Source organism: Oreochromis niloticus, linkage group LG19 (assembly GCF_001858045.2).
Source record: "Oreochromis niloticus isolate F11D_XX linkage group LG19, O_niloticus_UMD_NMBU, whole genome shotgun sequence".
Classification (NCBI taxonomy): Eukaryota; Metazoa; Chordata; class Actinopteri; order Cichliformes; family Cichlidae; genus Oreochromis; species Oreochromis niloticus.
Genome location: NC_031983.2, coordinates 6,799,111 through 6,813,921, shown reverse-complemented (window position 1 = coordinate 6,813,921; position 14,811 = coordinate 6,799,111). Strand labels below are relative to the sequence as shown.

At 38.2% G+C, this 14,811-nt stretch overlaps 1 protein-coding gene across 1 annotated transcript in view; it reads left to right on the top strand.

The window, feature by feature from the left end:
* The window catches only part of LOC109195940 (tumor necrosis factor alpha-induced protein 2), a 29,297-nt gene that overhangs the window by 8,820 nt on the left and 5,666 nt on the right, over positions 1–14,811 (top strand). The window contains exons 3-7 of the mRNA XM_025900985.1: positions 6,223–6,442; positions 7,615–7,725; positions 12,644–12,736; positions 13,243–13,888; positions 14,142–14,253. Of these exons, the coding sequence (XP_025756770.1) occupies positions 6,253–6,442; positions 7,615–7,725; positions 12,644–12,736; positions 13,243–13,888; positions 14,142–14,253 (1,152 nt within the window). The 5' untranslated portion in view covers positions 6,223–6,252. The remainder of the gene's footprint in view (positions 1–6,222; positions 6,443–7,614; positions 7,726–12,643; positions 12,737–13,242; positions 13,889–14,141; positions 14,254–14,811) is intronic.

The following is a 14,811-nucleotide window of genomic DNA, read 5'->3' as shown; positions in this document are numbered from 1 at the left end:
CTGGTGAAGCACTGAAACAGCTGCAGTAAAATATCGTAAAACAATCTTCCAAAATTCAGACAGCTGACGAGGATTAAATATCATTTTATTTGCAATAATGTCAACATTTGTTAAGTGTGACTCAAAGAGACCCAAACGTAGAAACAAGAGCTACATGTAAAAAACAAGAGGAGCTCTGTTCACAAAACTGATGAGCTAAATTCAACAAAGGAACAAATAAATATACAAAAAGCAGACTAGGATCAAGGGCAAAATGCACACAGGCAATCTGACAAAGACACAAAGTCTATTATGAAAGACCTTCCCTTGATTTTAGCTGATCCTCCTTCCTCTTAGTCATTTCTAAGTTCATTCCTGTATGGCTGCTGTTTTACTCTCTTTAAGGCCTTGCTCACCACTGTAATTACACCACAGCTCCAAACTTGCCCAGTAAGTAAACATTTGGTTCTCTTTGAAGTGAGCATGACTTTTGTGGGAGGGATCATTGCTGATGATGAGAACTGGTTTATCAGCTACAACTGTACAGTTTTTAACAGATTTCCATCTAAGCATGAGTACTTTTCATTCCTGAAGGAAGTGCATCAGGACTGTAGTGAGCTCAGTAGCATCATCAGTTTTTCAATATTTACAGCACTGTGCACAGTGAGATCATCCCTCAGAATGAGAGTGTCACAACATATTTCCAGTGTAGTTTCCTGGAGAAACTAAGGGAGAACATTCATGGTGCACACCAAAATGCCACTGTGCAAATCCAGTTTAACGACCACTGTTTGGACACACTCGAGGGGATCCAGCAAAGACTGCAGATGCAAAAGTAAAATGCAGCTTAATGAGAGTTCTGCGAGTCCTGTTTTTGATCACATTGCTGAGCCCTGATAAAATGAGACACAAATGGAAATAATCTGCAGGACAATGACAGGAAATAAAACAGCAAAGCATAAAAAAGGAAATGCAGTTACCATAATCAACAGCGTGTCACTAGAATGAGAAACCAAAAAGAGAAACCAGAGGCAGGAAAAGACAAGGACAGTGAGGAGATGCAGGGAAAAGGTGAGTACAAAGAAACACAAAGAAGCTCAAAAAGAGCACAACACCATAACAATCTGTATATTTCAGTTGCTCCCAGCTGCAAATACTACACTTGGAATCAACTCCAAACCTTTAATCTCTATCATTTAGGAAGAATAATAAAAGAACACACAATATCTGTTAATGAAAAAGCATTTTGTCGAGTTGTCCATTAAATCTGATCTTTTGTTTGTTTTTTCAATGCAATTTATTTTCCTTGGCCCCAGAATTAAAGCTGAGAGTCTACACTTCAATTGCATTTTGGGTTGCCCATTGTGTAATTTACCAGATGTTAGACTTGACAGCTGTTTATTCTACAGAATATCCTTTGCTTCTCATTAAAAATGTAAAAACAAAGGAAAAGAGAAAAGAACAGAAAGAAGACACTAACAGCACTCCCTCAGCTTTCCCATAATCTTTTTAGTGCCACAGTTTTGGAGGAAGTACTCAGATCCTGAAATACTGCATTAACAGGTTATATGAGTCATGTGGTAATGTGGTTTAACTATGATAGACAGTCAGACACCTAATATCACACAAACGCTATCAGCTCCCACCGATAATTTACTCAAACCTAGAATCTGTTAAAAAAAAGTAGACTAAAGCTGTGAACGAATATTTACAATTTGATTTGTAATAGAATAATAATAATAAAAAAGTTCACATTCATACATTGTGAGAGTTAATATTTGATGCAACAAAGTAGTCGTTGCAGTAGTCGTGTCCTGAGCGGCACATAATGTATAGCTCCTAATTGAGCACCAGCAGTACTGATGTGCTCAAAGTTGGAACAGCTGTGAGGCATTGGTGCAGGTCTCTGTACCTCAGACATCACATACACTGCTGCTGGTGAAAGCAGAGAGATGAATGATTTATGACACTGTTAATGTTCGCACATCCATGAGTAATCGAGGGTCTGCTTGATTCTGAGTGACTTAAATTTCTCAGGCGTTCGTGTTCCCTCGGTTTTATTTTTTTGACACTGAAATAAATTTACAACTAAACATGTATCATCCAGTTTTACCTTATAATAAAAACAAACACTGTGCTGTTTGCTGCTGTCCTCAGATGCAAATGAATGCTCAGTTTCAGGCTAAACCTTAGGCGGAGACAGATAACCTGATTATCAGTGTGAAGTCATTCGACACGGGTCCCTGTTTTCTTTTATATGTGTAAAATATTCAATGATAATACTAGGCTAATAACAAACATCCCAATCTGTGCTCCCACATGCACATAACATTCACATAGACTCTGTTTAGTTTCTCATAAATTAAGCAAATGTTTTATCTGCTTAATTTGTCATGGAGTGCTTTGGGAACAGGCCTCACCTAACCGTGGAAGTGAAACTATCCCATTACTTTTAAGCCTCTGAAAATTGGGGACTGTGTATAAAAATGGATGTAATTCCTAACAGTCAATGCAATACTTTAACTAAAACCCTTGCTTCTTGATTGTTTCATTTAAAATCCACTGTGGTGGTATACAGAAGCAAAATGACCAGAATGAATAAGAATGAATAAATTATGGACCTACTGAATAATGCAGTTATTCTAAACTGAAAAAAAACTTTTTAAATCGGATTGAACAAAACTATCGTCATACATCACAATGACACATAATTTATTTTATTTTACTTCATTAAATCATTATAAAATGCAGGTTCACACAGAGTCAAACAGAGAATAAGCATTGTTTATATATAATAGCGCATAACACATTTATAATTTAATCTGTATTTAGGCAATAGAGGAGACTTTTCGAGCCTTATGCCACATTTAGAGACATCTACCTATCATTTGCAAGTTGTTTCTGTGGTAACAAAATGCAAATTAATTGACTAAACACAAACTGGGTCAGGCTTACATTTAAATGAAATGATACTAGAGTAATCAAAGTAGAGAATTTTCAACATTTGTTCGCCACGAGACAACAAATACGACCAAGTTATCAGATTTCCTCAGTGTAAGATGAGACATTTAGAGCTCTACATTAGAATTTAACCTGTAACGCTCGTGGACAGCTGGACTCGCAAACACACATCCTTCACGCCACAGCTTTCTGTTTATTATGCAACACTAATCTGATGCCTGTGCTCAATAGCAGCCTTTGTGTTTCAGAGCTGCTCCTGAGATAAGCATGTCCATGGAAATCCGTGGACTGCAAACAGTGCAGTACCATCAACAAAATTAAGGAAGTAACTGGTAATGCTCACTATGGACAAAGGTAACATTTAAACTACTAGGACAGGAATGAAAGTGTGTTATGAAAATAATTACATATACAGGGGTATTAATGACCCTGGATAATTATATGTCTACCTCAGCCTTTCCTATTATAATATTACTGTATCAGTATGTATGTATAATGCTGAAATAACATAGAAACCAAGTGTTAAATAATAGTGAAACATTAGAACATTGTTTCACATCTAATCCTTGATTAAATAGTGACATTTCATCTGATACCAGTGCTTTGCATTTGAAGATATTCATGAGTTTTTCTCAGTTTTACAAACAACACAGAAGTTTTGCTCCATTTTTCATATGCCATAAAAATGTAGGCACAAAGACTCAATGAATAGTTTTTGGCCTGAAACAAATATAGCACGCATTGCCCTCTAGTGGCCTGAGATCACGCTGGATTTCATTTCATTAGTACTTGAGCACATTTATCTGCATGTATATCAGTGGTGACCAGGTATTTATTATATTTTCTCCTGTTGTGATATATTGCACAGTTTCCCTTCTTTACATCTCTAAGAAAACAGCAAAGAAGAAAAAGTCTCAGAAGTACAACACACTGGTTTCGAGAGATTCAACTATTTTTGACACCTATTATTTCATTCTTCAGCACCCACTGCAACACTGACAAGAGGTATGCAGCAGAAATAATGCTGCGCCATTTTTAGTCTTTTAAGTAAATAAAGCTCAGTATACAAAGTGGTCGCAGCACATTTCCTACGTGCTTGATGATAAATGGTAAAGAGTTATGAATGCTGTAAGGCTCTACTTCATTGATGTCCTTTTATGTACAATATGAGAGCTTGTTTCATCACCCGTAAAGTATACATTTGACCATGAAACGATGCGACGAAAACAAAACAAGCCTGCAGGGTGCTCTGGTTCGCAGTAATGTGTTGGTCGCGACCGAAACGGATCTTAGAACCGAGTCTTTGAAGTGAACGACTCGATCCGACTCCTTGTTGGGAGCTGCAGTTTTTTTTCTTTCTTTCTCCCTCTCTCTCTCTCTCTCTCTCTCTCTCTCTCGCACTTTTTTCTGCTTCACTCCACACGTGAGCCTTGTGCTTGCATTGAGCAGAGGGGGGAGGGGCAGTAGTTACACTCATAGCACAGGAACAGAGCGGGAGGGAAAGAGAGGGAAAGAGAGGCAGGGACAACAACAAGAGACAACATCATCACATTAGAAAGGTAAAGTAATCATCCACAACTATTTTCATTTGCGGATGATAAAGGATTCAGAAAGTTCATTCATGCAGTGAATCCTATGTATGCAATTCCAAGCAGGAAAACACTCTCCCAAAAAATCATCCCAGGCTTATATGACAGAGAATGTTCATCTTCTTTTTGCTTCGCATATTTTAATTCATATTTTATTGTGTTGTGGTTTGCAGTCTTTTGTGTTGTTTCACTTTAAATTTGGTTAAAATGAAAAAGCAGAAAATTTAAATAGTTAAAAGTTGAAATGTAATGAGTTGGATTTTGAGCTTTTTTTGAGCTTTTGTCACCTAGTGGCTACACAAGCCAGGAAGTACCAATGACCGGATTTGGTGTGTGGTAGTAACAGGTAAATGAAGATTTTTAAACAATTATTTGGATATATATATATATATATATATATATATATATATATATATATATATATATATGTCTCTCTATATATGTATACACAAACAATATACATTTGCTTTCAATTGTGTAATTTAAATGATTCAGGTACCTCTGTTTTGGAAGTTCAGTTAATGCTAGCAATGTGTTTTGGAGTTTGTATGTGCTTTGTCTCTAGGGACCCCCTTAAATATTTATATATAAACATATATAAATAAAACCACGTGTTTTTTTTACATTAGTAATTCCTTTGTGCATAATTTTATATTGTTGTTGATAATGAATTAATTAAAGCAACAAAATAACCTGAAGATCCGTTTGGGAGTCGAAAGAGTCGACTCCTTTTAGTGAGTCGAGCTGAAAGATCCAGTTCTCTAAAAAGAGCCCGAATTCCCATACAAGTTTAGACAGGATGGCTGAAAGATGTGCCGTTTCTGGGAAAGTGACAGGCTTTCTTTTGCGCCTGCTCACTCCCTCCCCCCGCGTGCGATCACGCACTCTCAATTACTGGCCAGACCTGAACTAGAAATCGAAAGTAGGTGAAGCGAGAAGAAACTGCGAGATTTTCTATTACCTGTGTCAAACCGGAGGTAAGCAGACCTTTTTTTCTGTACTCTTAACTAGCTATACACGGACTAAACTCTTCAGCTGCATCTAATTTTTTTGTAGTTGGTTTGTTGATTAAGACTTTTAAAAATATATATATTTATATATATATATTTAGTATTACTACACGACCGATAAACTAGCAGTTTTGTACCAACAAGGTAATTCCCAAAGAGCTATTAGCTGAAAACAGGGTATATTTTATCATGGTGTGCAGCATGTCTTTAAAATATTTAGTAATGTGGACAAATGACCTTAAAAACGATCAATAACAGATAAACAGTATTTCAAAGTCAAGGACCGAAGAGATGAGAGAAAATGCTGCCAAATTACAAACAAGAGTATGTTCTGTGTTTTTCTACTCCAATCTATCTATATGAAATGTTATCTCTAATATAGTTTTATGAGGTTCGTGGTGAAAGCCACAGTGAATTGGTTTGTGAATAAACTTGTTCTATATAAAATACTATAAGTGTGCTGTTGGGGTTAAAATAGGTGTGAATGTACAGGATTTTATTCATTGAGACACTTTCTCACAAATTACTATAGTTATTATTAAAATCCAGAGATAGGAGGTAACAAAATACAAATACTTCATTTCTTTATTTTAGTATTTATTACTCTTTACTTTTAGTGCCTACATTTTAACATGCACATCTGTGCTCCTGTTCTCCTCCTTCTTTTGTATTCTTTCTCACAGTTGGGTAGATAATGAAATAAAACGTCACACATGATGGACAAGTCCACTGAGAACCTCAGCAAGAAGAACAGCATGATTGACAAGCTTAGAAGGAGCTTGCGGCGTCAAACGCGGAAGAATCCTCCGTCACCTGGTGGCGAGGAATCCAATGTCCTACGTAAATTACATGCAACTGCAAAGAACTCAGACTCTGCGGCTTCACCACAGCCTCCGTCACCCAGTGAGTACCTTTGGTCTTCATCAAATCTGCTGTCAAACATAAGCACTGATGGCAAACTAGATGGTCTTTCTTTTGTTTAGTCCAGAGGACTGAGCGTCCACGTTTCATCTGACCAACTAACAGTTTTACATCGTGCCTCATTTTATTTTAAATGACGATCATATTCACATTTGGCTTCTTCTTTGTGCCACAGAGCTGCATTTCAGGACATCACGGTGAACTGTGTTCACAAACAGTGATTTCAGGAAGTGTTCCTGATGTCGTACAGTGTGCCTGTGACAGAATCACACCTGTTTATAATGCAGCGCTCGGGCCCGATAATCACAGGGATCTATTAGTTTTGGCCTGGTGCCTCACGGCAAAAGATTTTTCCTGATTCTTTAAAGCTTTTGATGATGTACTGTAGACAGTGAGATATTCAAAGTCTTTACAACTTCACATTGAGGAACATTGTAGTGAAATTGTTCCATTTTTTTGCAGATTGGTGCACCTGTGTCTCCTTAAGATGCTCTTTATACCTTTATACCTCTATATTGTCAGTACAAACACTGGCAGTAAGAAAAAAAAATGCACACTAGACTTGTGACACACTAGACCTACAAAGTTTCAGACACACATAAAATCCTAATAATATCCTCAGCAGAGGTAAAAAACATCAAACAAAACACAAAAAGACTTATAAAACTTGTTATAATATGTCTGTTATGTTTGTTTGCTAAATGAAGGAAAGCAGAGAAGCTTTCCTCAGGGTTTTCCCTGATTTTTGTGTAGCCTGTAGAATAAAAACACATAAAGCTAGATATAGTTATACATTTCAGCTGTACACATTAGATAATTTACCACAAGTCATGTGATTAACTCTAAATCATCATCTGATTAGAAATGAGGTCAGACTGTTTTTCAAGATTCTGCCGATCAGTTTCACTTTTAGGTGCTGGCACTGTGCTGTACCAGCCTGCTCTGTTTCCAACATGACTTAAACTTTGCATTCTTCAGTTTGCATAATACAAAGCGATGTCAAAGCAATGGACACACAAACACCCACGTAAAGGAAAATAAACTTCAGATAGTTGGTTTGGAGTCCCTGTGACACCACAAAGACAAATGTGTTTTTGAAACTAAAGAGTCAGTTTAGCTGTTTTACTAATGTGCTCTTCTTCCCTCTCTGTCAGGTCTGAATGATGGCTCTGCATCCACCTCTCTGAACAACAACCAGAAAAAAGAGGATGATGAGTCAGATGTTTCTTCTCACAAATCCAGAACACTAACACGGTCGAACACAGGTGAAACTTCTAAACTTTAATCCTAGATCATTTCTCGTGCCAAATGAAACCATTGGCACTAATTTACTGCTAGAAAAGCCTCCACCTCAAGTTGTAGGGTTTCCATCAGATTGTTGCATCTGGCTCCAAACTGCCTTTGTTGCATTTGAACAAGTGCATTACTGCGGCCCAGATCTGATGTTGAGTGACAAGGTCTGATTGCTTCTATTCATTCCAGAGATGGTGAGGTTAGAACTGTGTGCATACTAGCCAGGTCGTTTTGTCATTGTGTGCTGCACTACTAATAATAAATAACATTTTATTTATATGGGACCTTTCTAGATCACAAAGTCCTTCACAAAGAGATAACAAAGTATAAAACAGAAACAGACAAAAGTTAACAAAATGCAATTCTAAAAAGATGTGTTTTTAGTTGTTTTTTAAAAGAGACCACTGAGTCCACAGATCTTAAACTCCGAGGAAGAGAGTTCCACAGTCTGGGGGCCACAGTCGCAAAAACTCTAGCACCCTTTGTTCTCAGCCTTGTATGCTGAATAACAAGTAGGCCCTGATCATATGATCTCAGGGACCTCCTAGGGACATAGGGCTTTAAAGGTCCGATCCAGAATCTTAAAAGGTGTCACAGTCTGGCAGGGGCAGACTGTATGAATTGAAAAAAGGACCCAAAACGCAGACTCCAAGGAACAGGGAACAGAACTTGAATGTTAACAAAAAGCGAGCCATTTAATGAGGCTGGTAAAAGGTACAAACAAAAGGCAAGGCAAACTGAAGCAAAATTAACACAAACCTAAACTGGGAAATCTAAACAAACAATAAGAAAAACCTAGGCAAGAAACTTGGAAGCATGGCATGGGAAACATGGCGCAGACAACAGACGACCTGACAATGACACACTGAAAACAGAGGACTTAAATACACAGGAGGTGATTAGGGGAAGTGGGAACACATGGAGGAACAGCTGACTGACACGAGCCTAATGACAGGACAAGGGAAGTGAAACTAAATACAATGAACAAAGAACACACGACTCCTTCAAAATAAAACAGGAAACATGAGACAGACATGATAATACAAACTTGATAACATAAGACACGCAGCATGAAAGACAAAGGGTGAGGGAAACTTAAATACAGGGGAAGAAAACACAAGGAGTCTAATAACCAAATGAACTTCGCTAATCTAATGAACTTAAACATAAACAACATCCAAATAAACTAAAACTTAAAACGCTGGGTCAACAGACCCAGGAACATGACAAAAGGGACTCAACAGGGAGCCAATTGAGCTGCATTAGCAACGGTGTCACATGAGAGTACTTAGATGTTTTGGTCAGAAGCCTTGCTGCAGCATTTTGGACAATCTGCAGACGCTCCAGGGAGCCCTTGCTTAGACAAGTGAACAGTGAAGATGTAGTGCAATCTCTACATTGCCAGTTTGTAGGATCATTGATTATGTTTGGCCATATGCTATGGCTGGATTTAAAAGGAAAAAGATTAAGGTAACCCTAATCTATAAAATTGAGTTTTCAGGAGTCATTAAAAAAAATAGCAGAGTCAGCAGACCTGATTGAGTGAGGAAGATTATTCTACAGTTTGGGCGCAACAACCTCCAAAGCACAATCATCTTTGGTTTTAAAGTCAGAGCGAGGGACAGTTACAAGATCCTCTTCAACGGGGCGGAAAGGTCGGCTGCAGGGATCAGGTTTCAGAAGCTCTGCTGTATAAGCAGCGCCCTGTCATTGTGTTAGTAACAGAATTTTGCAATATATTGAGGTGAAGAAAACAAATTTGGGTGAGCTTTGAGATATGAGTTGTTTTTTTTTTAAGTTAAAACGCCATCTCTAGACCCAGCTGTCTTAGCTAATTATAGGCCAATCTCCAACCTTCCTTTCATATCAAAAATCCTTGAAAGAGTAGTTGTCAAACAGCTAACAGATCATCTGCAGAGGAATGGCTTATTTGAAGCGTTTCAGTCAGGTTTCAGAGCTCATCACAGCACAGAAACAGCTTTAGTGAAGGTTACAAATGATCTTCTTATGGCCTCTGACAGTGGACTCATCTCTGTGCTTGTCCTGCTAGACCTCAGTGCTGCGTTCGATACTGTTGACCATAATATCCTATTAGAGCGATTAGAACATGCTGTAGGTATTACAGGTACTGCGCTGCAGTGGTTTGTATCATATCTATCTAATAGACTCCAATTTGTACATGTAAATGGAGAGTCCTCTTCACCCACTAAGGTCAATTATGGTGTTCCACAGGGTTCAGTGCTAGGACCAATTCTATTTACATTATACATGCTTCCCCTAGGCTGCATCATTAGAAGACATAGCATAAATTTTCACTGCTATGCAGATGACACGCAGCTCTATCTATCCATGAAGCCAGGTAACACACACCAATTAGTTAAACTGCAGGAATGCCTTAAAGACATAAAGACCTGGATGGCCGCTAACTTTCTGCTTCTTAATTCAGATAAAACTGAGGTTATTGTACTCGGCCCTGAAAATCTTAGAAATATGGTATCTAACCAGATTCTTACTCTGGATGGCATTACCTTGGCCTCCAGTAACACTGTGAGGAACCTTGGAGTCATTTTTGACCAGGACATGTCCTTCAACGCACATATTAAACAAATATGTAAGACTGCTTTCTTCCATTTGCGCAACATCTCTAAAATTAGAAATATCCTGTCTCAGAGTGACGCTGAAAAACTAGTTCATGCATTTATTACTTCCAGGCTGGACTACTGTAATTCTTTATTATCAGGATGTCCTAAAAACTCGCTGAAAAGTCTTCAGCTAATCCAAAATGCTGCAGCAAGAGTCCTGACAGGGACTAGAAAGAGAGAGCATATTTCTCCTGTTTTGGCTTCCCTTCATTGGCTTCCTGTTAAATCTAGAATTGAATTCAAAATCCTGCTCCTCACATACAAGGTCTTAAATAATCAGGCCCTTAATGACCTTGTAGTACCATATCACGCTATTAGAGCACTTCGCTCTTGCACTGCAGGCTTACTTGTTGTTCCTAGAGTATTTAAAAGTAGAATGGGAGGCAGAGCCTTCAGTTTTCAGGCCCCTCTTCTGTGGAACCAGCTTCCAGTTTGGATTCGGGAGACAGACACTATCTCTACTTTCAAGATTAGGCTTAAAACTTTCCTTTTTGCTAAAGCATATAGTTAGGGCTGGACCAGGTGACCCTGAATCCTCCCTTAGTTATGCTGCAATAGACGTAGGCTGCCGGGGATTCCCATGATGCATTGAGTTTTTCCTTTCCAGTCACCTTTCTCACTCACTATGTGTTAATAGACCTCTCTGCATCGAATCATATCTGTTATTAATCTCTGTCTCTCTTCCACAGCATGTCTTTATCCTGTTTTCTTTCTCTCACCCCAACCAATCAGAGCAGATGGCCCCGCCCCTCCCTGAGCCTGGTTCTGCCGAAGGTTTCTTCCTGTTAAAAGGAAGTTTTTCCTTCCCACTGTCGCCAAAGTGCTTGCTCATAGGGGGTCATATGATTGTTGGGTTTTTCTCTGTATTTATTATTGTGCGATCTACTGTACAATATAAAGCGCCTTGAGGCGACTTCTGTTGTGATTTGGCGCTATATAAATAAAATTGAATTGAATTGAATATGAGTTTCAAAATTCAGGTGTTGGTCAAAATTTATACCAAGGTTTTTAGTTTTAGAAGTCATTAGTGAAGGGGCCGATGTACTGACTCATCTCCTTAGAGAAACTGCCTGGGCCAAGTACTAGAACCTCAGTTTTACTGATATTGAGATGAAGTAAATTTGACTGCATCCAATTAGTATTGGCAGAGAAGCAGTCACTGCGGCAGGAAAGGCTGTTTATGTTGTTGGGCTTGACATAAAAGTAAAACTGTGTCATCTGCATTGCAGTGGTAAGAAAGTCCATTAAAGCAATTAATTAGATGGCCCAAGGGTGCCATATATATAAAGAAAACTGGTCCAAGGACTGAGGCTTGGGGGGCTTAAGGCTTCTCATACGAGAGGTGCAGATGAGGACATATGCTGATTCATATGAATTCTGAAGTATCTGCTCATGTCTGTTTCCTGAATCCTGATCTGATGCCTTCAAATAACATTTTTAACCTGGACAATAATCCAGGCTTTAAAAACATATTTAAAGTATGCAAAATGCCAAATTTCTGCAGTTATAGAATATTTCCAGGATGAAATTGATATCTTAACCATGTCCTGTATAGAGTAAACCACATATAAATATTCAGTCATAGTAGCAAAGCAATTGTCATGATGTGCTGTGTGGCAGGCACTGACTTAAACTAGAAGCCAGAACAACAAACAACCTTAAGAGAACAAAACCATGAATAACCAATAATCAAGAAATAGAAATTAAACACAAAACACAGGGTAACACCCAGGACTGTAACAGCACTGACACAAGAAAATTGGTTTCTTTACAATAAAAGCACATGTGAAATTGGCCATATTATTAAATGCTTGTATTCATTTATGTGTGACACTTTGGACACCATCAAAAAACAGTTTGGTGATCTTTTTGATGGCTGGCTGACCAGCATATATTAACAACTAAATGCACATCATTAATGCATGGATTGTTACCCCGTTCCTTCTTACTATAAAAAAACCTAAAAAAACCCCATTATCAGCTTTCATATTCAAGATTATGCAGTCATTAAGGAGAACAAACCAAAGTGATTAAAGTTTGCACACTTGCAAATGAGTTTTTCTCTGTAAAATGTTTATTAAAATGTTCTCTGCAGTGGTCATTATAGTGGACAAAAATACAACAACTATTTATTTGGCTCTGAGTTCATAACAAAAAGCACTGCTGAAGCTTGTCTGTGTAGAGGGGAGAAATGATGCCTGCAGTCTGTTATTGAAACTACATTAAATTGTGTACTTTTCTGTTTCAGATCCCACTATGTCCACTATTAAGAGAATGAAAGAATCTTTTTATTTTAAATGGAAAAAGAGCGAAGATAAAGCCACCTCGATTGAGGAAAAAGGTAAGAAGTACGAATATTTTGTTATTTGTTATTTTAATATACTTGACAAAAGTTTTATTATAATTATTTTTATTACTTTTAATTATGTGTATATAGTACACTTGCAGCATTCATTTCACTGTTTAGCAAGATTTGTTTAAATGTTTAGTAATAAATATCAAGAGAAACTTTTTTTGATCAGTTTATTTTGTTTCCCCCCCCCCCAAAAAAAATGTATTCGGGAACATTGGACATGTGTTCAAATAGTTATAAAAGTCAGAGGTCCAAAGTTGCAGTAGGAAACATAAAGAAAAGTATTTTCCACAGTAAAATTGTGGAACAAAAAATATTAATGGCTATAAACTCTTCTCCCGTCCTGTCTTAGAAAAAATATTTCCCTGTTTCAAATGTAGGACTTGAAAACTTGAGAAAGTATCAAAGCAGTTTTACAGAGCCTGGATGATTCATCTGTAAAATAGTACTGATAATGAAAAAAAGATTTGTCTTTGTTTTTGTGTTTTGTTCAGTGACTCCTACTTTTGAGGAATACCTTGAAGGACAATACCTGTTCGAAGCCACTCAACTGTTGATAGACAGGGAGAAAGATCTGTTTGGAGAGATAACCGAGGCTGATGCAATTAAAGATCACGAGGAAGCAGTAAAAAAGCTTGCTGCAGACTATGAAGCGCTTGAAGAGCGTATAGAGCAGACCGTGCAGCAGAGTCTTTCTCTCAGCAGTGAGGAAGAGGTGTCTGCTTTGATATCTGCAGTGAAAGCCATCAACCTTGAGGAAGAGCAGGACCAGCTGTGGAAACAAAGATGTCAGACGCCACCAGCCTGGAGGCCCAAGAAGTGGAAGGAGCACCATGACAAAGTGCTTCATGAATTAGTGTATAGTCATTTGGAGAACCCATCAAGCCCCACTGGTGACCAGGTGAACCAGTCCTCGATCCAGGCAGACATCCAGTCCATGGGCAGGCAGCTGAAGGAGGACCTTCAGTGGGTGGTGGAGGTGGTGAAGAACTGCTACCCACCAGAGATGGACATCTGTAACTTTTATGCAAGACAGTACCATCAAACTTTCAGCGCAAGACTCAAAAAGATTGCAGACTTTGTTCTGGATGACAAGGACTGCAGTTTCCTCCTGCGATGGGTGAAGGAGTTTTATCCAGGGTAAGCCACCAGTTCAATTATTGTTTGAAGTAGCATCTTTCTGTGCCTAAACATGATGATGTCTGTCAGTGTGAGGTCCTTCACTGATCCTTGAAGAATAAATACCTGAACAATTACACATAGTGAGTAATAATACAAATGTAACGGCTAATTTCTTGTTTTCTTAATGTGCAAAATAAAATGTCATTTTTGTAGACTAAACACAACGTGGGGTGTTTATAGAAACTTATGTGTTATCTGCTCTGTGTACCAGAATCCTTGAAAAACCTGAGCTGGCCAGTAATATCAATACTGAAGAGCTGGGAAACCTGCTTCCTGACGAGTTACTGAAAGCTCTGGAGGAGAAGTACCTCAGCAAACAACAGGTAACACAGTGTGTCTAAGGCGTGTATCCAGTTAATCAGAATGGACATTGCAGGGCTTAAAGTGAGATGTGCAAGTCCAGCATCAAAGAGTTGCTGATTTTGACAGAGATTTTTTTTATACATAATATTGTAGATGTAATTTGGGGTGGACCAATCCGATATAAAGTATCAGTATCGGTCCAATCCTGACCTAAATTACTGGATCGGATATTGGAGAAAAATAAAAAATGTAATCCGATCTATTAACTATCACAAAAGCACCTCACAAAACTTGCGACATGGCGTAACCCAGCGCGTTGGAGCAGTATGCGTCACTGGATAGAGCGGCTGTTGTGTGCGAGACCTGTCAGCGGTCTGGAGTTACTTCACACTGAAAACATTTGGAGCATCTGGAGCCTCGCTATGTGCTTCCAAACCAGCATTTCATCAAAAAGCAGTGTTGCAAGCTAAACAGTTTCGTGGTTCAAAAAAAAGAAATTATGAAAACACTTTTTTTTCTTACTTGTTTTAAATTTTGTATAGAAATTACACAAATTTCAGTCTCAGGTTAAATGTGAT